The following is a 27,971-nucleotide window of genomic DNA, read 5'->3' as shown; positions in this document are numbered from 1 at the left end:
TTAACATTTCTATTAATCATTCCGCCCATTACTGAATTTTAATAACCTTAACATTTCAGCCCTCAGCCTGACCACGCTGCACAGTAGCAGGAGCCGCGGGTACAGCCAGCCCACTGGGAGGCGAGCCCGGCAAGACGCTGGGGTCTAAGGGCAACCAGGGCGCTTCTAGAAGCCCCGCGGCTCCCCAGGAAGAGCGCAACTCGTAAGATAACGTGCTGCCACAGCCCCTGGCAACTCTCCGCCCACGTCTGCACTCCCTTGCCATGTAAAACGTGAGGTAAAGCCATGCTTCCTCAGCTTTTCCCGTCGGGGCAGGACGCGCGCTCGCTTCTCTCCGCCGAACAGCCCCCGTCGTGCGCAGCAGAACCCGCCCCGCTCTCCTCAGCCTCCTGGGGCCGCGCCGCCCCGCGGCATTGTGGGGGTTGTAGGCCGCCGCTGCCGCCGCCCGCGCCGTCGCTGCCCGCCGGGGCTGGGGTGGGACTGCAGCTCCCGGCGGCCGCGGGACAGGAGAGCCTAGTCTGGCCGAGCCGCGGCGGCGGCGCAGGGAGGAGCTGCGGGAGGCCGAGTCGGCCCGGCGCCGCTGGGAGAGGCCGGCGCGGCGGCGGAGGAGCTGGCTGCCGCGGCGGCCAATGCGAAACTGGCTGGTGCTGCTGTTCCCCTGTGCGGTCGGGGTCGCGCTGCACTTCTGGCTGTTACTCAGTTGCCCTGGCGGCCCCGGGAGACACCCGGCAGGTAGGGAGAGAAAGGGCGGGCAGCAGGGTTTGTCCGAGGCACAGGCACTCCGGGCGCGCAGGTGTTCCCCGACACCGGGGAGCCTGGTGAGAAGAGGTCGGGACAGAGTGCTTGTAGGGCTGGGGAAGGGAAGTCCCTCGAACCGCGGGTAGCTTAGGGTAGTTAATGGGGCTGGGAAGCGGCCCGTGGCCCGCGCGGGGAAGGGTCGTGTGTGTGCGGGCCGTGACTCTTAAAGGGTCGGGGTCGTTTCCAAGCTGTGTAACGCAGTGGTAGTGCCGGCGGCTTCAGCGTTTGTGTGGCTGTGGGCGGCGCTTCAGGCAGCGGGATTTGGTTGCCGGTCTCGGAGGGTTTCTTGGGGAGAGGAGAGCAGTCCGCCGGGGGCAAACATCCGGAGTGCTTGCGTCTGGGAGGTAACGACTCGTTACGTCGAGCTGCGGAGAGCAGCTCTGGCTCTGCCATTTAAGCTGGAGATACTGCCCGCGATCGCAGTACGTGATTGTCGAGGACGCTGTTTTCCGTGGGGCAGCAGCCCCTTTTTGAACGCCTGCACCGCGGGGGCTCGCTCGTTCTCGCCGTGGTGCGTCAAGAAGTTTCTCTTACCCATCTCACTTGTGTCGCGTCCTTTAGCTGTGTCCTGTTCGCCTTAGTGATCTTTAAAACTCCTGTGGTGCCAAAAACTATTCATAGGGTCGGGTAACGATCCAACAACAGAAGAGAAATCAGACTCCTAAGGGCTTACGTTGGCCTTCTCATAGAATTTGTCATTTTAGTCCGCAAGTCTGCATGCTTGGTAGAAACAAGCATCTGTTGGACAGAAACTTTTGCCAGATATCTATAGGTGCTGTTTAGGGAACATTAAGAAACCTTTTTCTGAGAAAATGATGCTTTTAACTGGAGATCTGCTTAGCCACTCAGCAGCCTGTTCACTAGCAAAGTCCTGCTTTGCAACAGGTGCCTGTTCCCGGTGCAGAGTGTAGGAACTCACAGCTGTGAGGAAAAGAGAGTCTCCTAATTTCTAGTCATGCACTGGAACAATGCAGTTGTGAAAAGAGCAAGGGCAGTGCATTTGAGTGGGCCGCGGAATTGTGTAGCTGTCTGTGTTCTGAACATCACATATGAAATGGGCGGTGGTCACACTTCAATTATAGAAAACCGGGAGTTCGAGTTGTTAGCCAGAAGTGTGTTTGAATTGTCCGGTTGGTTTTGTTCCTTGTCTTTCACAGTGCTGCTTTAGTAACTTTAGTGTATTAATTTGGAGTTGAAAGTGGCAATGTGGAATTGCATGATGACCTTTCCTGCCGAAGTGTGTTTACCACTAACAGAATATCTCAAGTTGGAAGGGACCCATAAGGACCATCAAATTCAACTCCCTCCTCCTTGCAGGAGCATAACACTAAAGAAAATCCAGAAGTTTCTCAGCTATGGAGGGAAGAAGCTTTCTTCTTCAAAGAATCACTCTCTCAAGCAGTTATTATTGGAGTTTGTGTTTGTTACTGAGAAACCATGTTGTGTTGGATAGTGTGAGGATAGCTAGGACTAAAAAAGCAGTACTTTTTTGTAATGCCGAAAGAGTATGTGTGCAAGGATTATTTAGTCGTAACCTGTTGAGTAATGAGGAGAGTAAAACTGATGTCTCTCAAAACCAGAAGAGTTTCCATCATCCACAGGAAAATGGACAGTATTTTACATGTGCCATCTCTGATCCTTGCGTGATAGTTTAAGGAATAGTCTGCCTCATAGACTTTAAAGTGCTGTGAAATGTACAAGCTGTAGGTATGGCTGCCTTGGCAGAGGAAAGAGACCTCTTTTATCTCTATGTCTTTGATACCTTATTTTTGTATTCAGAATGTTTTAGGAACTTTAATAAGTTCGTGTACAAGAGTAAGAAATGTCCCTATTTATTAAAAGGTTGCATGAATATGAAATCTGAAACTATGTAAGAGGATTTAATACTGATAAAGCCAATCTTGTTTAATTTGATTGCTTGATGCTCTTAATTACTACGTGAAATCACTGGTATGAAAAAAAATTAAAGCTTATCACATGGGACAAAGGGTTACAAAAGTTTTGACATCAAAATACATTATTTGTGTATTCTTTAGTATTTCTTTGTAGTCTGTGTGTCTCAATAGTTGTGTACTGTCTCAACAGTTGCAAAATTAGCTACCAGTAGGGGTCAAAGGCAGAGTGAATAACGGTTCTATTTTTTGAGGAGTTTAATTCCCCTCTCATTAGTCATCACACACATGCATGCGAATGGTAATTTGTTAAACTGTCCACAACCGATTTTAGTGGTTATTTACTTTGACATCACTGATTTGCTAACACATGACTGGAGTAGACATCAATTCTGCTTACTTTTTCTAATAAGCAACTCTTGATCTCTGTCTTTAAATATCAGCTGGGCAGCTAACACTATTTCTTTACTGAAAGATTGGGGTGGCTTTTTGTTTGTTGACTTGGGTTCCTAGCAATCTTAGGAAGAGGCTGTTCCAGAAGCTTGTCATCCTGATTAGAAATGTTTTCTCATTTCTGGCCTAAACTTACTTGCAACTGGTTTATGCCCTTGTCTAGATATGGAATTTGGGAAGGACATGTGGTTCTTTTTGAACATTCCTGTGAGTGAAATTATGATACAAATGAGGTCATATATCAAGATGAGACTATTTATTGAAGAGAAAGACAATGGAGCAAACAAAACAGAGAAAGAAAGAAAGAAAAGGGAGAGAGAGGATGGAGAAAGAGAGAGCAGGAGAGATAGTTACCATCCCATGGTCCTTTGGTGGTGGGGGTGCAGGGGAGAAAACCTTCCTGGGCTGCTGCTTCTAGCCTGAGATGTCTGCGGTGTTGTTCTCCCCAGTAACATAGTCCAGGGCTTTTATTATGTTCCTGGTTCATTCATCGTAGCTCCACCTGGCTCACATCAGCAATGCATAGGTGTATTTCCAGTGGGGCATCTTCCATGTGTCTGCAGGGGTTGGTGCTGAGCAGCCTGTGCCCTTGTTTGCTGTCCACTGTCCACCACAGCCCCTGGGCAGCTGCTGTCCCGGTGGGCAGGCATGGCATACCAGGTGAGCTGGTGTGTCATCTGGACACTGGGAAAAAATAAATAGGATCAGTTCTGAGACCAAAGGCACTGGACTTTGCTTTGGTGTCCTGACTTCAGTTGTCCCCTGCTTTCATTTGGTTCATCAGTTAATGGAACTAATTCACACATCCAAGCCAGATTTGTGCAGGAGTGCATTCTTAGGTTTAACTGAAGTCCTTGTAGCTGGTTACAAACAAGTACTGTCCAAAGGAAGTTTGTGAGCAGGAAGCTTTAGTTAATATTTGGGTAAAAGATAAATACTAATTTTAAAATTACCTCAGAAACTTGAGAAAGAACAGACAGACCTGCTTTTAGCACTCCAGGTGGATTCATTACTAATTGTAGGTTTTAATTGATGGCACAAGTCTTATTGAGTAGGAAATTACTCACTGTGGGGGTTCAGTTTCAGTGCCTAGTCAGACAGCCCCACACATTCATGCTGATGCTAATGCTCTTTAAGACGTTATTCCTGTTACATTTCTGGGGGTGTGTGGCAGCTAAGAATTGGCCCTTTTGGTTTTGTTAGACTCAATCTTTTACCAGTGAATAATTACACAACAGATTCAAAACCACCATTTTCTAGAAGCTGCTTGTGTGCCATCTGTTGTCCTATGGTTCAGCATGTACTTCTTCAGGCACTGGCCTAGTAGAACAGTATACAAGGTTGGTTAGGCTGGTGTTCAGTGACCTGCCTTACAGTATTTTTGTCTGTCCCTTTCATGGACCTGTGTACAGGATAGGTGAGAGGGAAAGAAGGAGGATTAATCTGCTTTTGGCTTTTAGTACTGAAAATAACAAAATCTAGAAATGACCTCTGAGGCCAGGAGTGGTGCTGTGCTTTGCAAGGAAAAATTCTGCCAAAATATGAGACTTTCTTAAGAAAATATGTTTTCTGAAATCTCTTAAGTCTGTCTGTCACTGAGTAGTATGCCTAGTCACAAAGTTAAGTCATATTTTGTAGGCATGTGAAGACTAGTGGGATGATGTCCTTGGAAATTGAAACCTCTCATTAACAGGTTGGGTTTGGCATTGGCAGTAGCCATGCAGTTCTGTTTAAAATGCCAGCAGTTCCTTAGCTTTATCTATGAGCTCTTACTGTGATGCTCTTTGCCAGGGATGGGCCATCCCCAACAAAAACAGTCCACTCACCTTTGATGAAATAATTGACAAAGAATCCACAACAAAGCTGACTCTAACTGAACTGGAAATTTTTTAGAGTTTGCAGTTACTCTGTGGACTGAGACACTGCAAACTACAAGCAGCGCTGGAGTTGCATTTTTGTGTTTTGGCATTGGAATGGGGGCAAAGAATACCAGTTCTGCCAGAGTTAGAGAGCAGTGTGTGGCTGAATGAAGGTCTTCACCACTGCCCACTGAATAGAACAGTCAGAAAGGGTCAAGTAGCCTTCCCATGGCATCAGGGATTGACAACTACTATTCAAAGGATAAAGTGGGAGAAGGCTCAGTCTCACTGTTGCAAAAAAGGATTTGTTTTATTCCTTTTGTGTCTACACTTCTGATGCTTTGGCCATTGTTCCCAGATTTGACTCAATACAAGAAAGATGTTGAGGTGCTGGAGTGAGTGCAGAGGAGGGCAATGAAGCTGGTGAAGGGCCTGGAGAATAAATCCTATGAAGAGCAATTTAAGGAGCTGGGGCTGTTTAGTTTGAAAAAGAGGAGGCTGAGGGGAGACCTCATTGCTCTCTAATACTACCTGAAAGGACATTGTGGAGATGGTGCTGGTCCCTTCTCCCAGGTAATTAGTGATAGAACAAGAGGGAATGGCCCCTGGCTGCAACTGAGTAGGTTTAAACTGGACATTAGGAAACATTTTTTCACAGAAAGAGTGGTCAGGCATTGGAATGGGCTGCCCAAGGAGGTGGTTGAGTCACCAACCCCGGATGTGTTTAAGGGTCGTTTGGATGTGGTACTTGGGGATATGTTTTACCAGTGAACCTTGTAGAGTAGGGTTGTTGATTTGAGTTGGTGATCCTGAGGGTCTTTTCCAACCTGAATGTTTTTGTGATTTTGTGATTTTTGTGACTAGAAACGTGCAAGTGCTGTATCAATTGTGTTTAGAGCGCCATCATCCCACTAGTATTACTTCTGTCACTTTGCAACTCAGAAGGGCCCTGCCATTCCATTTCTTTAAGGAAATGCTGTTGAAGTGAAAAAAAAAATCTGCCTACATAGGATTTCCATTTGAATCTGTAAAGCTTATTTAAAGGCTTGTCTAAATGCTTATTTGTCTCAAGGAGTACTGTGCTCCTGTAGAAACCAGGGTGCACATCTTGGCGATTTTTAGCTCTGGTATAAAGTAGGTACTGCAGGGGGGTCATACAGAGAAATGTGTAATGCAGATGAGCTGTAGTAGATTATGTGAAGAAGATTAAAGAGGGGGAAAGAGCTGGTTTTGCTCTTCGGTTTGTTCTTTTGCTCCCTGTTTCAGCACTCTGAATACAAATCTTTATATTCAGAGAATTCCTTCCTTTTTGTTTGTTTGGATCTTTCACCAAGCAGCACAGAAGAAAAAAAGGCATTATAAAACAGGAATATGATTGCAAAGTTGCAAGAATAGACAGAGCTAACAACCTGGAATATGTGTATAGGGCTTTTTTGGAGGGGTGTTGTTCCTTCTTAGTCTTAACCTAAGAAGTGGATTATTTGAGAATATTCTAAATAACTTCTGCTTGCCATACTCAGTTCCATTAATTGATTTTAATGTGGGGTTTTGGGGTGTCTGTATGAGTAGAAGAAAATACAAACCCCAGCCTTCTCTGGAGCTCACTTATTCTAGCAGTCTTGAGTAGAGGTTCTCTTGTGTCTGAGAGTGCAGGCAAGCTGAGGCTGCTGTATCTTTATGTGCAGACACTAACAAGTCTTTTCTTTGTCCAGTCTAGTTTTGTGAAATGTGAGAACTTAATTACTTTGGGGATTGCACACTAGTCAATCTTGACTGAAAATGACTGACAAATTTAGTAATTGATGGGGATTCAGTGGTAGAGATGGTGTGCATCAAGATTATATTTACATCGTTTGTTGACAAAATCAGGCTAAACAATGTCTCAATCTTTGTATCCCCTTATATTTATTGAAATTGACATCACAACTTGGCATTTTGCTTGAGAATTGGTCTCACAGGAAAGAGGTGCATGCTAATCTCTGTAGTTTTGGATTAAAAAAAAACAACTTCAAAAGCTGTTGGCTGCGCATTCAGGTAGTTTAAAATCTGACTAGGGCCATCAGATCACCTGTCAGTAGCAACCTCATTCCATGGCCAACACAGTAGGAGGCACACCTCTGCATCGTTAGCTTAATCTTCTAAGGATGCACCTTTGTGCTCTCTATATATGCACTTGTTTATCCTTTCCTCCATTTCTCCCTAAGTTTGATCTATTGGTAGTTCTCAGTCGAGCTTGACAGACAAGGGGAAGTCCCAAAGACCAGTGTTTTCACCAAGTTTCATGAAAACTGGTGACTGAGTTCCTGGGAAAGTTTACTGCAGCTCATACTGAGGTTAAAAATTGCACTAATAGAAGTACCTGTATGGTCAAACATCTGAGAATTGTGTGGGAGCCTGTTCTTACATAACTGTAGCCCAAGAAAGCTTCAGTAGGAGCTTGTTATTGACAATGTGACATGAGACTGGCAGGCTGGACTTCAGCAGTCTTAAGAGCTGACAGAAGTACTCCTGGCAGTTGCTCTATAGAATTAAATGGCTTTTAGCAGCTGAGAGAGGGCTGCTTCCGTTCATGTTTTTGTAGCTTTTACTGTGGTTTAACAGCTCCAAGCAAAACAGCGAAGTGAAAGAAATTTTATTCCTAAAACTAAAGGAGTGTAGGGTAGGCATTTGGCTCCTTATTATGCTCCACTGAGAAGTCTTGAGCTGCATGGGACAACCAAGATGCAGCTTTAAGTCAGGAAGAATTCAAAAGCAAGGCAACTAGTGATAGTGTGACCTCTGAATTGGAAAAGCTTCCTCTCCTGCATCACTTTGGTGAGCAGCACTTTCTGGGTTTATCATGAAATGTGGTATCTAGCTTTTTCCTTATTTTTTTTTCCTTCACAAACCACAAAATGCACAGTGTTTTTGTCTGAAGTTTATGGGGATGTTTTTTTGGTGGTATTTTTTTGGGTGTGGTTTAGGAGTGTTTGTGTGTTGGTTTTTTTTTAATTGTTGGAGAATTTATAGGCTTAATTATCTTGCACAACCAGTTCAAGCATTTTTTAAAGCCTATTACCAACACTTAAAATTTTGGCCTAAGAATGCACAAAAATAGAACGTAAAATAAAGAAGCTTGGTCTCTGCTGGCAAGTATCAATTGCTTGTGTAAATTGCTGTTACTGACTTGGAGGTTAGCAATGTTTTCTCTTAAATTATTCTGCATCAAGGCATATAAATGCACATACCTGAATTAGCCTTACAAATGAATCATGGCCTTAGGCTTTTTTTCCCTCATGTGCCTATCACTTTATCTTCTGCTAGTTCAGAGAGACACAGATGAATCTCATTTTCTGAAAGTTGATTATTAAGTGTTATTTCTGCTTTTTCATAGGAAGTAGAAACCTTTGCTAATAAGCAGAGAGTTTATTCATTAGGTTTTTGTGGAAGTGAGCTTGGTTTTGTTTTTTTTTTTGGTTTTTTTTTCTTCTGTTTCCGGTCATTTAAAAAAGTAAACCAGGAGAACCCTTTGGGATAGAGAAGACTGTCTTCTGAATATAGACTGCTGTAATGCTACCTTATTAAGCCTGAAGATAGCTTAGAACAAGAAAGAGCTGTCTGTTCTAAAAGCAGTAGGATATCAATTCTGAAGCATCTGTTACACTAACATTGCCATGTAAGGGAAAGCTTAATTAATTTTAAAATATAAACTAATTAAAAGTATGTATATTTGATTTGAGTAACTTATTTGTAGGTGAGTTTTTTTCATTAGTTTAAGCCAACTTATGCTATTCTGAGTCAAGTCACCCCATAGACTTCTGCTTATAGTTTCATTTTTCTTTAATTTTGATTTAATGAAATGGCTCTGTTTCTAATTGAAAGTGAGAAGTTAAAAACCAAATCTGTGTGTACAATACCTTGTGCAATCTACAGAAATGTTAGTCCTCCTATGAGATTTATATTAGAAGGCTTATGGCTAAGGCTGCAGAGGCTGTTCAAAGTACAATCGAAGGATGGAAAAAGAATAAGGAAAGAAAAGAGATATATGAGAAGGAATTATAAGACTACAGTCTTATAAACATGTGGCTGTCTCATGTAACTCTGCTGTTGTGGAGACCTGGCAGACCTGGGCAATGTAATGACCTCTGAAGACATACAGAGCCTCTGGGTAGTTGGTATTTACAAGGATGAATGGAAACTAAAATGGCATTCACAGGATTGAGCAATGTGTTTGATTTACAAATTGCTTCAGATGTTACATAGGGCAGCAGGTTTGTTGCTCTGCCAGGCAACAAATCATATGACTGAACCTTGCCACCAGTTCAATGTATGGTTGTTGTTGGAGATAGAATAGCTGACTTGAGTAAAAAAAATGAGGAATGGAACTAGTGGTTTGCTGCTTGGGTTTTTAAGTTGTTCTAATCGTAAATTGATGTAAACATGCAAACTTTTCTTGATACGTTAATCTTAAGTTATTGATAAGCTTGTGGCTGTTTTCAGTATAGACTTACTTAAACAACTGCAGAACTTAACCTTTTTCTAGAAAATCAGTATTTGTGTGCTTGAAACTAAAGTATTTAGTGGGAGGTAGACTAGGAAAAGTTTGCCTGTGGAAACATAGCTTTATACTTTCCCTGCTCTTGTACTGTTCTGAGAATCAATTGCAGAGCACTGTTTTATTTGGCTTTGGAACTAGGGAGTCAGGTGCAAGCCACTATCAATAGCCTCTAAATAAAATAAAAAAAAAGATATTCTGAAATCTTTTGGTGTTGATTCAGCACAGAGCAGAGCAATGCAAAGTCTGTTCCACTGCATGCTGCACATTGAATATTCAATATGGTAGAATTTAGATTATAATTCCACACTTTCTAGTGGGGGTATACAGTACTGACTTTGTGGTATTTTTGGTCTCTTTAAAATTAGAATTAATAAAATCTTGTCTATGCTGTATGCACTAGTTAAGAGGGCCCTCACATTTACATCTGTTTTCTTTATCTGCAACCTAACAAACAAAACCCAGTGAGGTGAGAGGAAAGCAAGCCTTTGCTAAAGCCAAATATAAATCTCTCTTTAACTCCAGGCTGATAAATTTAACAAAGCAAATTCAGTTCAGCTACTTGCCTGACTGTTTGCAGGCTCTGTCAGAGCTTCTCAGGGGTCTATCCAGTCATAATCTTACTTGAAATCAAGTCCATCTTTCATGATCTCTAAATTAAAACTGCACAAGGTAGATCATGGATTGCAAGTGTATCCAGCTATGAATAAAACCAGAGCATTCCCTTGTGTAGGGATGTAATACACTGTCTGAAGGCAGAGTGCTGTTCAACTTGAAAAGGTTAGAAATGATTATGCCTTGACATACTAGATTGAAGTGGAGTCAGGTGGGTCAGGAATTTTAAAAAGGAGGAGGGAAATGGACATATTTCTGAATCTGACAGTCCTTGTTTAAATAATTTTTTTTCCCTAGGTACAATAATGATGAAATCTGGTAGTGAAGGCCTGACACCAGTCATGACAAGCCCCCAGGCTTTGGGATAAATCATGCTGGAGGATTTATCAATGGGCAAGCCAAAGGCCCAGACTATCTAAAGAGTTTAGCAGAGGCAGCAGTAGGATCTTATACATTGCCCACAAGATTTCCAGTGGCTGATAGGAAAGTGAGAAGGCCAGCAAGAGCATGTTCTCAGGGGTGTAGTTTGCTCATAAGACAGACAGTCAAATATTTGAAGAATGGAAAATGCTGTCAATCAAAACTGAGCCTGCTTTGTGAGTCACTTTTTTAATTTTGTTTTCACCCATGGTGACTTGCTTAATAAACTCATTGCAGTAAAGCTTTCCTAGGGTTTTGGCATGTTGAAAAGGTTGCCCTAACTCTGAACCAAGACTGTAATAGTAATTCTGCTTCTTGTTTTTGATGTTTCCAGGTTCCCAGTACTCTTGCTTTCGGTATGCATTGTAATGATTTCTTGCAATTCAGAATTATAATAAATCTCTGTCACTTTATATTTCTAGGTCCACTGGCCCTCTTTCCTCTGTGGAAGCCAAAACATGATGTTATTGTAGGTGTTTTGTCAGCTCGACACAATCATGAGCTGCGCAGTGTTATAAGGAACACTTGGTTCAAGCACCTGAAACAACATTCTGTCCTGAGCCAACGGTAATCTCTACTGTTTTGTAATTTGGGGTGGGGGGGAGACTATAAAGCCTATGATGCTGAAATATCTTGATTTAATTTTTGTGGGGTTTTTTGTTTTGTTTTGCTTGTGGGTTTGGTGGGATTTGGTGGGATTTTTTTTTTTTTTTTTTTTTTTTTGGGGAAAGTTACTTGGTTTTCTGGGCTTTTTGTGAGCATCTTGTACTCTATTTAAAAAAAATATATTTAGTGATTTTTAAGAATACTTCTTGTTCTGGGCCGTAACTGGTTTTCATACAAGGAATAAAATGGAATTATTTGACTGTTCTCTGGGGTTTGTTTTGGCTATTAGTTGCCACTATTTGTTACCGACGCATAAGACTCTGTACTTTGTGTGTTGCAATGTACGCTTTGTACAGTACACATCTTGAAATGCACAGTAATCCAGGATACTTGGAAGCAGTCAGGATCACTTTTGGTGAGAGAATCACAAAAAACTTCTGCTGTAGCTTCAGCTGTGAAGTTCATTTCCCACTGAAACAGGTGCACCAGACTGCTGCAGTGTGACTTACCAGAAGAAGCCTTGCTAATTGCTTGCTTAGACTCGACAGTCTACAGATAGCTCTATTTTTGCTGAGAAAGTTCTGCTGCAGTTCATGCCTGGAAACGTTGTCTTGATAGGCCTCACATAGAAAGCCATGTACCATTGCCAAGTTGGGTGTCAGCATGCAGTTTGGAGTGGAGCACAGCTACTTCAGTCATCTAAGACTGTGACCTTTCATAGCTCATATGGAATTCTGGGAGGATATTTACCTGCTAGGTGAAAGACTAGGGATCTTCTTGCCTTTCATACTGTTCCTGACTGCGGCTCAACCATGATCTGGGCTGGAAAAAACAACCTGTTGTTTTACTACAACCCCAAACTGAGACGTTTCATTGTAACAGATAGTCAGGAATATTTGTTTCTCCTTTGATGCTGTGTGTTTTTTTCTTATTATGTTTTTGATTGCCTTTTGAATGCAGAATAGTTAATCAATTTTGAATTGAGTAACAAAGCCAGGCAGGGAGAGTCAGCTCTTCAAGATCCTTCAATGTTGCCTTAGGTCTTTTTTTCTATTTAGTGTGCTGGCTGTCTTGAATCCCATTCCTAGTTGCCAGTCTTCCTGATGAAATGTAAAACGCTAGTGTGGGTTTGGAATTGAACTCCTATGAGGGGATTCACATGGTTGGTCTACATACTGCTGATTTTTAAGGAATTCAAAATCTTAATCCTGTGAAAGCCAGGCTGTTGTGATGAAATAAGTTTATTGAAGATGGAGAGAGGAGGCAAGAGAACTTGTGTTAATAAAACCAAATTATTTTAGTGTCCTTGTCAAGTTTATAATAGGTGCGCATGGTTGTGCTGTGCCAGTGGAAGACAGAGAGGACCCCTACTCCTGCAAACTTCTGAACATCAGTAACCCAGGTATAGAAGTTAACTTTTAAAAATTCTATGATCTGAACTAGACACAAATCATCTTTTCTGAGAGTCATTTGGTGAGCTTAACTGACAAAGCTAGATTTGAAAACAAATGCCTCCTATAACTTGCTGTCTTAACAGTTGCATGATCTTCATGTGAGTACCGTGTGCAGGCATGAAAAGAAGAGATGTTTGGGCCTGTGAAGGGGAGGCCATTGACTTCTAATGGATTTGTCTATTCCTTGTGTCAAGTGACAGCTTCTCCCATGTAATCTTCATTTTTACTCAATCTCTGTGCAAGGTGAAGTAGGGGAGAGCCAAAATGGCCTCATTTAGTGTGAAAGGAAGAAAGGGAAGGCATCGTAGTTTTGTCTCAGTTGGACTTCAATGGTGACAAAGTAAATTCTAAGCAAGTCTGGCTGAAAGGTTTTTCAGATTCTGCTCTAAAGAGAGAACAACTAAGAAATGTACCATGAAGAAAAAAAATTAAATGCTGCCTTATAAACATTCCTAACTAAAATAGTAAATTCTTCCTGTCAGCTTTTTTTTTCCATTTAATTTTTTCTCCTTAATTGCAAGTTAACTAACTATTGCTTGGCACTTGAGCCAATGATTTACCATAAAATGCAGCTTCTGTTACTTTCTCTTTGAATGGCAACATCCACTGCTTAACCCATCTCCCAAGACTAAACGGTACCTCAGGGTTTTGGGAAGTCATAATGCCAAAAGGCAGGCAGGATTTACTGTGTTTTTAGTCTGTTCCCTGTGGATACGTAGGCATTCTCTTGCAGTTGCTGGTGGCCTGCAAATTGCTGTGTTACTGTGAGTTTCTCCTTGCTACAGTCTGCAGACAGTTATACTTTCTTCTCCAGCATTTCATTATCCCTGTGCACTTGTGAGCTGTGCCAGTTAATTGAATTGGAATGCTCTGCATTTATCCAGAGTGCTTTGTGTGTATTCAGTATAAAAACCATGAAGTCTGACCATGTCACCTTTGTCCTTTTTTTTACATACAGTTTTGAATCAGGAAATTGAAGCATTCAGTCTCCCTGAGGATGTACCTTCTGTGCTATCCGAAGACAGAATTGTCAGTGTGAATTTCCGTGTACTTTACCCCATTGTCATTACCAGTCTTGGGGTATTTTATGAAGCTGATGGGGTGGGATTCCAGAGGAACATCACTGTGAAACTGTACCAGGCAGAACATGAGGTAGAATATTGGAGTTGTATTTTGAAAGTGGACTAAAGCATGTTTTTCCATTGTGGATTAAGTTCTTTCAGGAAACAACATTCTGTCCTGATGATTTGGAAGAGAAGCGCAAACTGACAAGCACATCAATTATATTTTTCTTCTGTTGCATTGTAAATTCTTATTTCATAGGTATATAAACCCACAACCTGGATGAGGAAAAGATGCAATTCATAAAGTGCTGTCAGTTTATTTAAATGCTGTTTGGAAAGAGAACTTGTATCTAATTCCAAGACATAATTTTGATTACATTTGAGGTTCTAAATTATTGCTATATATTTAGGAATAAAAAAAGTAAACAGTTGAATGTATTTAAAACACATTTGCAGAAAGATGCATTTGGTGCCTTCAAGCAGAGAGCTGCAGGACAGCTGTAACTTTTTCTTGTCTTCTTCTGCAAGACACTTTGAGATTCTTAGAAGCTGGCATTATTTACAGGTATTGTTTATAGGTAGTAATCAAACTTCAGTGATAATTTCCTCCACTCCCAAGCCTTATGCATTTGTAGAACAATTTAGTGTTAACTTGGAGGAAATAAAATAGAGTATGATTGTTGCATTTGCTATATGGGTACATTTCTACAAATAACTTGACAGGCTAATTTCAAGATTTCTGGCTCAGCTACAGTAGAAAGCATTTTAAGTTAATAATTAAGTCTGAGGGGGAAATAGCTTTTATGATGGGCTTCCAAAGAATTGGGTTTGTAATAGAAAACAAGTGTTCTGTGGTCAGGTTTATGTTTGATAAACGGTAGAATTCTAAATGTTGAAACCTTATTAATGTGATCTACATTAGCTTTTTATTTTCCAGAGAAGGAGAAAAATTAGTGTTGTAGGAGTGCTTTGAGGCTGTTTTCTGAAGACTGGGAATCTGGCAGTACAGCATCTTTGTAATTTATTATTATCTAAGAGCCATTTGGTAGCCTATGTAGTATAGTAGCAGTTAAGTTTTAGAAGTCAACATCCTCTGTTGCAATTAATAGCATTCAGCAATTTAAACTAAGATGGTCTGTAAACTGGGAGATGAGTCTGAATCTTTTAGATGATGTGCTCTCTTGGCTGGATTCTAGTTGAATTGGCACTCTTGTTCCATTGTTTGCTTCCACCATATCAACCCAACACTTGAGTTATGTGAAGTCTGAGGCTATTGTGAGAATAAAACTTTCACTAAGTTTCAAGTAATCAACAAGCCTGTTACCATTGTAAGGAGCTGAGATGATAGAGATGTGCATGATCTCGCAGCACTTTCAATGTGTGTTTTTGTTTCCCGTTCACAGGAAGCTCTCTTCAGTGCTCGCTTTAGTCCACCAAGCTGCGGAGTGCAAGTGAACAGATTGTGGTACAAGCCAGTTGAGCAGTTCATTTTGCCAGAGGTATGTGCAGTTATTGGAACTTTGAAGTTGGCCAGAGAGACTGATTGATAAAACTGGCCTTTGCTTGAGGCAGAAAAGGGCAAGTGAAAACCTCTAGAATGAAGGGATATACTGTTTTGTTTGGGAATAACTTAACAAAGTGGGAATTATAAAAATACAGTTATTTTCCTGAAAAGCCCACCCCAAAATTATGTACAAGACTAGTTAAATTTTATTTACAGGTTCTATTCGGTCGGGAATTCCACAAGGATGCTTATGGGCAACTTTAATTCAATTTAGAGAATTCATAAAATGAAAAAGGCTAAGCCACAAAGTAGCTTTACCCCACTTGTAAAAATCAGAGGCAAGCCAGGACCCTAGGGAAAAGCCGAGAGTGCTGGATTTTACTCATGAGGGTGGAATAGGAATTTGGAGATGGTCCCTGGATCTCTCCTTGGTGGCAGCCTCCAGAACTGCAAACTTTAAAATCCAATTTGTGGATCATGTGGCATAAATCCAAATAAAATGGGACCTGCCAAAGTCAAAGTGTCTCCAGACACGACTCCCACGAGGCAAATCCAATGGAGCAGCTCTGTCTTAGCAGCGCAAGAGAAGCCTTACTGCTGGCGTGTTTCCAGTGAACAGCCACAGGTTCCAGCAGGCAGGGTCGCTCCAGTGGGGCAGGAGACAGGTGAGCAGGTCTGGGGAGAAGCCATGTCCAGGTGCTGCAGGCTAATCTCTCCCATTTCGCTGTGAATCTTGCGAATCCCAAAGAGAGTCAAAAAAACGAGTCCCAAAACCGAATCTGGGACCGCTTTTGGTGTCGCTGTTTAAGATTTCCCTAGATATTGTGTCCAGTGCCAATATATACTGAGCATGAAGAACCCAGCCAATCACAATTCCAGATTCCAGCGCGGGCTTCTCCACCGGTGTGGGACCGCTCAAGCCTGAAGGGGAAGGGGAAAGGAATTTCAGGCCTTTGTCTTCACCCATTCAAACCTCCGCGGATGGAAGTGGGGGAAGGGGGGTTTGGAGCACCCTACAACATATACATACTGAAATCTAGAATTTCTTTTTTTTGCCATCTCTTTATCACCAGTAGTTATAAAGCAAAGGGCTGAAAAATACAAATTGGTATTACACTGACAAATAGTAGGAATTTCAGAAACATTTTCAGTTTCTAAAAAAAGTTGTACCTGCTTCAGTCCGTGGGAGAATTTACCAGAAAATAGGACACTGCGTTCTCCCTCCTGCTCCTTCAGACATTAGTACACAAGGGCACAGATTTCTAAGCAACAGCTGGAAAAGATGTTTCTGATTCTCATGTCTTGGACATAACAAGAAGATACTATTATGTTTGCAGTGACACTATCAGTTGAATAGTTGTGGTGGAGAAGCTCTTACTGAAGGCTGCTGAAATTTTGGTTACTCCTTTTCTGGCAGCACTAGTGAGGAATTTTTCGTTCATTGAACCATGCAAGGAATCAAGAATTAGAGTCTACGTGGAGCATGTGGTACACAGAAAACTGGTATTTTGGTTTTTAAAACATGTCAACATCATTCAGCAGAAGTGTTTTGTTTGTTTGTTTTTCTTTTTTTTTTTTTCTTTTCAAAGGAGCCCTCAGAAATTAGGGAGAAGGCTGTTTTTTGGACGATTACGAGTCTTAGCATTCTTGATTGTCCTGAGATACTACTAACTAAGATAATGAGGCAGGATCTAAAGTATTTTATCCTCTTTGGAATTAGGGATGCAGTCGAAAAGTAATATTTTGGTGTAAGGATATGGAGCCAGCTTGTGGCTCCTCTGTGACTGGACCCTTGCTGCTAAGGTCTGGGTTGTTTTGTTATGCAAGAAATAAGTGTGTTATAAAAGAATGGAGCAATAGAAGACTAAAGCAGGGAGGAGAGGACATTTGGAGCCAGTTTAATCCCTGATTTATTCCCCTGGCTCCATAAGAATTAATGCATTTAGAAACCTGCTTTTTTAAGGGGAATCAGCAGCTGATTAATTGGTTTATCATCCTAAACTGTTTTTATTGAATACTATGCAAATTTGTTATTCTAGCATGAGACCGATCTAATTTGATATCAAATTGATTCGGGAATTTTTACTTTTTAAAGAGTATTGTTTACCCAATAATTTGGTAGTGTAAATTGTAAGCTGTTTCCCTGTAAGACTTTGTTCTGAGATACTGAAATTCTAGGCAGTTGTAATTTTGCTATCAATAATTGCCTTTTTCTGAGAGGAAGATGGGAAGTATTATACTTAGGAAGAGGATATTAGTATTCATATATTGCTTTGTGTTGGCTTCCTTAATCTGATACATGTCATGTGCTGAATGTTTACAGGATAACACAATGTTTCTACTGTAGATTAATAGGGTTTATGCACATCATGTAGTCTCCTGTGATACTTAGGATGCTGAACCACACAAAATGATTCAGCAGAGGTAGAACGCCCACAGGCTCATATTTGTTTGTTTGTGAGCAGTAAATTTAGTGAACTGTTTAATTGTCACAAGGTGGTTTCTGAGACAATATCTGTTTTTTCACCTTCAAGAAGTAGTGGATTGTGCAGACTGCTGAAGAGCTTCATTCATCTTCCAGCTGAAGTGCTGCTCTTTCTGCTTGCCTTGGGGAAAGGGAGGGAAATGCAGCATTAGAGTAAGCATCTGGCAGGCCAGATCGTCAAAGACAGAATCAATCATTCAACTTTGGAACAACGGGAAGCATGGAAGAGCAGAACCACTAGCAGATAACTAAAACTCACACAGGGGCTTTTACATCCAAGTCTTAGAAATGGGCTTATTGTGTCAAAAAGCCATGGGCTGCTTGCATGAAAATGGGGCTCCGTGCTATGCATGTTCTGTGTTACTGGTGGGGAGTAGCTGGAGAAGCAAAAATCACAGTGCTGTTGAAGATTGGGAAAGCAGCCTGGTAGGGCTGCATTATGCTGGCACACCTGTTTGGTATTCACTGTCAATGCTTCTGTGCTTTGGCAGCAACAAGGCTGGAATTTAAATGTGGAAAAAACAGATGAGGTAGTCTCAGGTGTGCCACTGATGTTTTGCTTTAAGCATTCCCAGGCCTCAGCTTTCATTAAGCAGCTTAGGGTAAGAATAGCTGAAGGCTAAAGTCATTAGAAAATTTGCTTGCAAGTCTGTCAACCTGGAAAATAATGATAGTCTGCTGCTTTAGAACACCTTGCAGGTTCCTTGGTAGTACCTGGTTAAGACCCTTGGTACACATTTGAAGTCAGTATCAGTCAGTGGAGCACATTTTAATGTTTCTGGTTGCTGAGGAATGGAAGGGCTCTCAGGATCACTAAACAACTTGCCAAAGGTTATGTCTGTAAAGAAAGCACAGAAGTGGCATTAGAGCCTGCTGTACAGCAAAAGACATTGAAATGGGAGATGACAGCCACTGCAATTAGAGCAATTGAGCATGTGGGTTTTACTGTGCAGGGTGTTCAGGGGTTTTGCTTAGTAGTGGTTCATTTGTTTTGATAACTGAGAAGTAATTAAACAAGGGGAAGGTATTGAGCACGCAAGTCAGGCTTGAATGAATGCTGACTAGCTCTATTATTAAATTATAAAGCTGGCATTATAAAGAATTGATGGGAGACTTACGAAATACATGGCTATCATTAAATATTGAGGCTGCTTCAGATGTTATGACCAACTTCTAGAGGAAAGCAAAGAACTGAGCTGAACTCTTAAGCTAAGTTTAATAGTGTATCAGTAACTGGACTGTTAGGTGGATTAGTTTCAAGTTGACATAAGAATTTACACATGCTTATATACATATAAAAACCATGGAGTGGCATAACTTGACAGTTAAAACTAGAAAATTGTAAAGACATTCTCTTGTCTTTCTCTTCCTTTCCATATCAGCCAAGATGTGAGGTCAGAGTTTTGTGACTCTTCTACAGTAACTTGTGACAACTTTGCCAGGATAAAGGTGGCTGCCTTTTCCTTTGAGTTTTGCTGATGTCAGGATTGAGTCTTTGATCTCTGATTTTGGCAGATAATTAAAAAGCACCAATTGTTTCCAAAGCTCTTTTAAAGTATTCTTTTTGTAATACAGGATTTTGGAGTTGATTTTTAAAAATTCACTTTTGAGTCACCTTTAAATGTCATCTTAATGATGTTAGAAAGCCAAAGTCTTTTATACTGGACTTCTGCTAAAAAATCAGTGTTCCTAATGTAGAGATTCATGATTAGTTTTAAAAATATGATTATGATTTCGTGGATGTATTTCTTCTATTTATACTGAAGTGTAAGCAAAACGTCTTATTTTGTGTGTTTAAGCTCTATGTTGCATGAAATTGGCTATTTTGAAATAAACCCCCTCAAACTCTTTGATTTTCATCCTTTGAAATCTTTGAATATCTGCATAACAGTGTTTTGTTCTCTTACCAGAGTTTTGAAGGCACTATTGTGTGGGAAAGCCAGGATCTTCAAGGCCTTGTTTCAAGAAACCTTCATAAGGTGATGGTGAATGATGGAGGGGGTGTTTTCAGAGTCATAACAGTGAGTCCTCTTGCTTTCTCTTCCACCACATTTCTATTTTTCCTATAAGTCTTGGTGATTCAGCTTGGTACTTTCCTGTATTTTTCTGTAAATCATTGAGTCAGTTGGGCTTCTCTGGTTGTCTCTGGGGAGGACATTTGCTGTGTTTGGGATAAGGACAAAGGTATACAAAAAATCACGCATTTTCTTTTTTCAAAGGTAGTAAAGTTCATCTGTTGTCATTGTCAGATGAGAAGTAGTATAGTAGAGATGGCAAAATGTGGGTCAAAAATCTTGTGCCAAAATCCCAACTGATGGGATTAAGCCTGTTTTGGTTTTTGGTTTTTTTTTTTTTTTCCTTCCTTCTAAATGTCTCTTTTTTCCAGTTGAAATGTTGCTTGTTTAAACATGATGTGCTGTTGGCATTTAGCCAAAATAACTTCAAGTTTTGCTCTCAGTTTGAAACTTGTTTTCTAAAAGTTTGAGGGTGCTGCTGGTTTTAGGTGAAACTTCAAAAAATGCTGCAAAACTTTAGAGTTAAAAATCTTAGTTTTTCATTATACAGGTCCCTAAACTAGAAGAGCTTTTAAATTAGTTTCATTCTCCGTTGCCAGAAAACTTCTTACCTTACAATTGCAGGGAAAACCACATCAGTGATGGGAGATGAACTAATTTATTTCTTTTCATTAATCTGTCTCTTGCAGGCAGGAGAAGGGTCACTGCCACATGAGCTCACAGAAGGTGTGGAGGGAATAGCAGGTGGTTTTATCTACACAATTCAAGGTAAGTATGCAAAAAGGAGAATCACATTTGATGTTATGATAAAACAGGACCTTTAAATTACATTTCTGAGGTAAAATTTGGGCTATCTCTATGAACTTGATCACCATAAGTTTTCTTTTAGTAGAAACAGTTAAATTCCTTCTGGCTTTTTTATGCTTGTCAGTATTTTTGCAATATTTTCTTAGCTTTTACCTCCAGTCAGTAATGTAATGTGGTTCAGCAGGGACCACATATGCTACATCTGTTATAATTTATGAAAATTGATATGCTGAGAATATTATATGAATTATGATTTATTAAATATAATTTTTAAAATGCCAAACTAATTAGGATCTCCTGCACGGTTGATGGCAGGTAGTTACACACAAAAGGTGTTGATAACATAGTAGTTAAACATCTGGAAAAATCAGAAACTTGGAATTAAGAGGAACAAAAAGGAAAAATCTTATTTATATGCGTGATAAACTGCAATGCCAGCTTAGGTTGTGAGATAGACCTCTGGGCTTAGGAAGGGGAGTCTACCAATAGGTAAAGCTTCAAGACCTTTAGAAACAATTAGGAAAATTATCTGAAGTTATTCACAAAACTGCTGGGCGGCTATTCAGCAGAACTTTTGCTGGATAATGTGCTACCTGCAGTCATTGTTTGCAGTCCAAAAGGCAAAGAAGATCCAAAATGGTAAATCCCAAAACAGAGGAAATGTGAGAGAGTGAGCTGCTAGAAGGGCTTCGTAGTTGGAATGCGTGGCTGCTGGAACAAAGAGCTGTTTGCCCTGAAGACAGGAACACAGGAATGCACATCCTTGCTGCAGTCCAGAATCCATTAAGAACAGATGTGGACTTTTCAAATCATCCCCTTTTGAAAACAGAACTGCCCAATGGCAAATCACCTGTTGAAATTTCACCAGTCAACTAAAAGTGCTGTACAGGGTGCAGACTATGCACCCGTTCTCAAGCAGGCAGTCTCACGTGTTTCAGGCTGTGTGAAACACGTGAAGCACAGGGCTTAGCTCTCACCCCCCAGGTGGAGTTGATGGTGTCTGCCTATTGTCTGCTCCTCTACCTCACCCTGGACCCTGTGACAGGGGAAGGGAAGAGGGGTTTGGCTTGTTAGTGCCTCTCCCAAGAGAACATCAAGGCAACGCCAGTTTGATTACATTTAGCATAGGATTTTTTGTTTTGGTGTTATTTTTTTATGCTAGATATACATGCTTTAGGAGTAATTGATATAGCAGCCTTTTTACTGCTAAGAGTAGCAGTGAAGTCACACTCTTTATATTAAATTACCTTAAACATTTGAATCTTTTTATTACTGAAAAGGAAGCGAAAACTCTTTTACTTTAAACTTTCTGTATCAGACCTTTATGCAAAAATATGTTTCTTTGTTCTGCAGCTTTTTAACATTTCATCACAATTTTTCAACTAATTGTAGGATTTTCATAACCACATGTGGTGTTTTGGCCCTGGCTGGGGGCCAAATGACCACCAAAGCCATTCTATCATTCCCCTTCTTAGATGGACAGGGAAGAGGGGAAAACACAACAAAACCTAGTAATAAGATAGGAGGAATTTAATAACGATAATGTTAAGCACAAACAAAAAAGACTATGTGTGGAAGCAAAAGCAAAGAGAGATGTTATTCTCTACTTTCCACTAGCACATGGTGGTCGGTGACTCCCGGGAAGCAGGGTTCTATGTAGCAGTTTCTCTGGAGGACAGACGCCATGGATGAATATCCCCACACTTGTTTTTCACTTAGTTCTCATATCTAAGATGACATCCTATGATATGGAATACCCCTTTGGCCAGTTTGGGTCAGCTGGCCTGACTGTGTCCCCTCCCAAGATCTTGCCCACCCCTCAGCATACTCCTGGGGTGGGGAAGTGTTGGAAAAGCACAGGCTTGGTGCTTGGCTCAGCAGTAACCAAAACACTGGTGTGTTATCAACACCCAGCTACAGCACTGCAGAACACAGCACTAGAAAGATGCTTTGAGGTGAGTTAACTCCAGCTCAGCCAACCCAATACACCCCATTGAGTTGAACACATCTTCAGATTCATTGTGTCAGCATGTCATGTAGGACCCAAGAGAAGTATGTGGAACAGTATATAGGTATGCATCTTTGTTTAATGCTGGGCGGTTTCTTTCAGATGGTGATGCTCTTTTAAAAAGCCTCCATACTCGTGCAGAAAGGTTTACAAGTCACATCAAAAATCTTGAGGAAGAAGATACTTTATTGAAGGAAGAAAGCAGTACCTATGATGATATTGTTTTTGTAGATGTTATTGACACTTACAGAAATGTTCCAGCCAAACTGCTGAACTTCTACCGATGGTAAGTTGAAAATAGAGTATTTTCTCTTTGGAACATTGCTGTTTGTAGTGCAAGATGATCCAGCATGTTACATTATCTGACAGGTTCCATGCAATACAAACCCTATATGAGTTACCTCGTTAAGTTGTATTCCTCTCAGAATTTTGGGGGCCTGTAGCGAGTAACATAATAAGGATCTGTATTTGAGTGCTGACCCATGGTGCCTCAATTAAGCATGAGCTGGCAGGAAGAGGTTTCTGCTCAAAGAGTCCAGGTATGAAAATTTTCATGTCTCCTTGTAATTTAATTTGTTTCTGATTGAAAACTAGCAGCTTTAGTCTTTCAAAGGATGGCTTTTGGCCTGCTCATATGCTTAGTTTTTCATTTTGTGGCCATTGATAATTGTGGTGTCACTTGGCACCACTTCAAATAGCCTAGCGCTGTCTCTTTACACCCTCCCTTCAGGTACTTACATACACTGATGAGCTCCCCACTGAGCCTTCTCCTCTCCAGGCTGAACAGTCTCAGCTCTCTCAGCTTTTCCTCTTGGGAAATGCTCTCCAGTCCCTTAATTGCCTTGGTGGCTTTTTGGGGGCCTCTCTTGTACTGAGGAGCCTAGGACTGCACACTGTAATCCAGTTGTCACCTCACCAGTGCTGAGTAGAGGGGAAGGAAAATAATCTTGTGTACAGGAGGAACAGAAGGTTGAGAGGAAGAATCTTCATAGTGCTTTGCGTTGTCTGTGATGAACCTAATGAGTTATTACCTCCAATTTACAATTCTTTTACTCTGAGACAACTGTTTCAAGTAATTGATGTTGCTGTGGAGTAGGAAATAAAGCTGACAGTTACTTGTGCACTTACTTAACAACTTCTGTGGTTATAAATGCAACAAATACTGAACCATGCTCTCAGTTCCAAAAAGAGTTTAAATGTCAAGACTTAGATATTTGTGATAATTTCTTACAGGTAAGCAATTTTTTCAAGATTTAATAATAAAAGGCTTAAGGAAAATGCCTTTCTTGTTAAGGGAAATTGCCCTTGAAAAGGATGTTTGTTAATCAACCCAGGAATAGTCCCAAGAATCTTGAGGGGTTTTTGGTTATTTTATTATATTCAGATATTTCAGACAGTTAAAGATTACTTTTTTAATAAATGGTGTTTTTCTGAGGAAAAGTAAGTACTAGGTTGTTTCCACATGTGTTTCTTACAACCTTCTACAGTTGTACTGCCTTTGAACTGACTGTCCCATGCAGAAGAGTAGGCCATTGCCTTTTAACAGCTGTGCTGCCATCATCATCCAGGATTCATACCCTTCTGAGGCCAATACTGTTTAATTAAAAATTAACCATTTGTCCTGGAGAACAAAACTTCAAGTTTATTTTTTCCAGCTCATACATAAATCCATGTTGTAAGATAATCACAGGATGCAGCTGCATCTCTTCTCTGTAGGACAAGCAGGCAGTCTTGGTGAATAGGGAAAATGTTTAAAAGTTGAGGGTAAGACAGACATTCCTGCCCTCTTCCTTACCCTTCTGCTTCCCCAAAAAACCTTGTGGAGTGTTCTGCTGCATAACTGTAGTTTGTGGGCTGCAGCTCAGCATCTTACTGCTTTTTATTTTGGCTACAGGACAGTCGAATCAGCAAGTTTTGATTTGTTGCTGAAGACAGATGATGACTGTTACATTGATCTGGAGGCTGTTTTTAACAGGATAATGCAGAAAAAATTGGACAGACCGAATATTTGGTGGGGAAAGTGAGTTGTGCCTTTTTTTTAACTTGTCTTTAAGAGAGACCATGTTTTTAGTGAAAGGTGTACTGCTTTAAGTCTGTTTTCATGTGGGTTCCCCTTTTCTGCCTACAGAAGCTAGTTATAAAGAGCAGGACTTTTGTATGTGTAGAACTTTGAATCTCAGAATACACAAATCAGTCCTTTACAATATAAACTTCACAAGTCCTTTACAAGCTTTCCAGTGTGCCATTACAATCAGCTGACTTGCTGAATGTCTTGCCTAGTTTCAAAATGTGTTACGTGTCTGCTGTGGTACTTTAGTAAGTAAAAGTACTCCAGAGGTATAATAATATTACATGGCAAATACCTACTAGAATTGTAAACATTATGTTTCTGGTGGGCTTGAGAAGTGGGGTAAACAGGAGAAACAAAACTGCCTTTGTAGTATGCAGTTTACTTTGAAGTCTGTGAATGACAGGCATTGCTACCCATGTTGCTGCTGTCTGATATGGTGTATCTGATTCATGAAGTCTTGAGCAAAGTTTCCCAGCCTGTAAATAAGTAGGAGGATCAAAATAACCCTTCCATCCATGGAATGCATTGCTACACTGGTATCAGATCCAATACAGTAGAAGTGCTATGCTGCTGTAACCTTCATTGCAGCACTCTTGTCTCTTCCTGGAGCAACGTGCTTATTGAAAGAAAAGCCAGCCTTTGCTGCTGAAGGTGTCTGGCTTCACAAACCTGCTTGCTCATAAGGTGATTTAATAAGGTGTGTGAGTGGCAAAGTGTGTGCAATAATTGGCTATCTTGTGATAGTCTGAAAGTCTGAGTGGTGTGTGTGTTCTGTAGCCTGTACAAGAACTCTGATTGCCTGCTACCTGTTAATTTTATTTTTGTCACCTGTTTTCATTTGGAAAACAGCTTAGAGAAAGTATAGAAAACCCCAGTACTTTGCCTTGCTTCCTGGTTTTTAAGCAGCTGCTACTTTTATCAGGAAAATAGGTTGTGTGTAACGGTGCTGTAACTGCATGCCTGCTGGAGGCACTGCTTGTCTGTCGTGTCAATTAACCAAAGGAGGTTGGACACAGGATGTGCCTGTTTCCAGAACACAGACAAGGACCTGGATCCAAGCCCAGTAGCAGATGCAGATATGCTGAAGACCTGACAATGTTGTGTTTGTTTCTGTTCTGAGAATTTTCTCTTATTACCCTAGACTTGAGACCATACTTTCAGCTGTTGTGTTTGATTAGATGTGTGCCCTATGCTAGGAACTTTAATTAGCATCACCTATTTCTTCCTCTTGTTACTTCAGTTGTTAGCTGTGTTCATAGGTTTCACAGAAGGATTTGTATAAACATCTCGCATCTAACCTGGTCTTCAGTTTCAGATTAAACTGGGCAGTTGATCGAACCGGGAAATGGCAAGAACTGGAGTATCCAAGTCCTGCTTATCCAGCCTTTGCTTGTGGGTCTGGCTATGTCATCTCCAAAGACATTGTTCAGTGGCTGGCAAGCAACTCTGAAAGATTGAAGACATACCAGGTATTAAAGCATTGGTTCAGTTTTATTATCTTAAACTGCTCTGGGGAGCAGCATGGGTACTGGGTAAGTTAGAAAGAACATTGCTTAAGCATCAGCGCTGGCTTTCTGCCGGTCGCTGTGCTTAGTGTCTGTTCTAGGTCAAAGCACAGCTCTTTTGGACTGAGAACTTCTGGAGCTGTAATCCTGATTTCTGTGCTGCCTTTTAAGAACAGTGTATCATCACAGGAGAGCTGAGAGAAATTAACACCTCTAAAACGGTCAAAAAGGTTTTTGTAGTTACCATTTTTTACTGCTGGTTACATCATTGAACTTACTGTAGTTTGCAAACTCATGCTTTGTGCTTTCCAGGTGGTAATATCTGTATTTTAATTATTTTTTAAATGTGTTGTCACAGGGTGAAGATGTTAGTATGGGCATCTGGATGGCAGCTGTAGGGCCCAAGAGATATCAAGTAAGTCTGAAGAAAATCTGTCCTTCTCCCAGCAGCCCCCATTCCTATCCCCAAAGTTCTCTGAATAGGTCTAGAGGATCAGAGAGGAACATACACTTGTAGTTGGTGACCTTTGTGTGGAAGTAAAGATTGGTGAAGACTGGATTCTTTGTACAGAACACTGACTGAACTGACTCTGTCTCTAACAGGATAGCCTCTGGCTGTGTGAGAAGACATGTGAGAGTGGTATGCTGTCTTCCCCCCAGTATTCCCCAGAGGAACTGAGAGAGCTTTGGAGATTAAAGGAACTGTGTGGAGATCCTTGTAAATGTGAGGAGAGATGACAGACTTGCCTTTGAAAACACAGTAGTGGATACTGATTGTATTTGGATTCATTCTTGAAACAATAAGGAATATTAAGGTACCTTTTGGGTTTCAACTAAAGTATAACAATATTTGCACATCCTTTTTGATAATTACAAGTGGACTGATACTATTCATTTTCTATAGTATAGATGTTGATCTGACAAAAACCAAAATGTTTAAGATAAAATTCTTCCTTTTTATAAATTCAAAGACCTACTTGTAATTAATAAATGCACATAAGTATGCCAACTAGCCTGTCTTTTGTAAAGTACTACTGATTTAACTCAGTGTAGAGCTGCACCAGGATGCAGTGGAAAGCTGCAGCAGGCGGTTCGGTGCTGAGGGGCTCCCTCAGCTGCAGGGTCTCAGACAGCTAGGGGTTAGGAGTTATGTTTAGTTCATACTGTGGTCATTTTAGATAAAAAGAGTATCAAAGTTTGCTTATACCAAATGCTGAAGTACTGCAAACTTGTCCTGATTAGGAGGGATTTCTGATAGCTGAATGTGTATTAGATACGAATCTTAGGCTACACAAGTGAAAGTAAAATAAGATTGAGGAACAGTACACTGCAGAATGTAAAATAAACAGCAACGCCTTGCAGTAAGTATGCTGAAAACTTATTTTATACCATGGTATGTTAATGCTGTAGGGTAGAATAAAAGTCTGTCAGACTTTGACCTTAGATAGTCTAAGGTACTTCTACAATTACTGCTGTTTGACTTTTGTTTGCTTTAAGGTCTTTGGAAGTAGGTGAAAACAAAGAGCAAATAGCCTCTTTCACTGCAACACTAATTTTGTCCTTTTATAAGTCAAGTGACCACAACTCAATCATGTAGTCAGTTCAGTCAAAACATAATAGCTTGGCAAAAGCATTATCTTGAGTTTTATTTAATTGGTTGAAGCACTATTTGGTGTCCCTCACATAAGACAATTCAGCCAAAAGCAAATGCTTTCATGGAGACTGATGATTAAGTTTAAGAGGCGGAAGTACTGTGTAGCCAGCTGGTGCCACATAGGAAATTCCTGTACTCCCATGTGTGTGTTCAGGCATGGGCTATCCATGCTGTCTAGAACTTCTGCAGATCCAGTGTTGACTTTTCCTTCAGCCTATAAGGAGAAT

General features: G+C 40.8%; 1 protein-coding gene across 1 annotated transcript; it reads left to right on the top strand.

The window, feature by feature from the left end:
- Nucleotides 1-629: 629 nt before the first annotated feature.
- Nucleotides 630-26,829, top strand: B3GALNT2 (beta-1,3-N-acetylgalactosaminyltransferase 2). The gene is made up of 13 exons (XM_054392396.1): nucleotides 630-691; nucleotides 10,635-10,675; nucleotides 10,994-11,138; nucleotides 12,479-12,579; nucleotides 13,590-13,783; nucleotides 15,099-15,194; nucleotides 19,595-19,705; nucleotides 20,389-20,467; nucleotides 22,617-22,800; nucleotides 24,409-24,534; nucleotides 25,895-26,054; nucleotides 26,449-26,505; nucleotides 26,694-26,829. Exons 1-13 carry the CDS (start codon nucleotides 630-632, stop codon nucleotides 26,826-26,828), a joined length of 1,491 nt encoding a protein of 496 aa, XP_054248371.1. The 3' UTR covers nucleotide 26,829.
- Nucleotides 26,830-27,971: the final 1,142 nt, after the last annotated feature.

The sequence above is a fragment of the Indicator indicator genome, chromosome 2 (genome assembly GCF_027791375.1).
Source record: "Indicator indicator isolate 239-I01 chromosome 2, UM_Iind_1.1, whole genome shotgun sequence".
Taxonomy (NCBI): domain Eukaryota; kingdom Metazoa; phylum Chordata; class Aves; order Piciformes; family Indicatoridae; genus Indicator; species Indicator indicator.
This window is presented reverse-complemented; position numbering and strand designations above follow the sequence as displayed.

Coding starts and splice junctions, on each gene's coding strand:
- B3GALNT2 (XM_054392396.1), top strand. CDS start 630: ATGCGAAACTGGCTGGTGCTGCTGTTCCCCTGTGCGGTCGGGGTCGCG. Junction 24,535..25,894: donor CCGAATATTTGGTGGGGAAA/GTGAGTTGTGCC, acceptor CCTGGTCTTCAG/TTTCAGATTAAACTGGGCAG. Junction 26,055..26,448: donor AAAGATTGAAGACATACCAG/GTATTAAAGCAT, acceptor GTGTTGTCACAG/GGTGAAGATGTTAGTATGGG.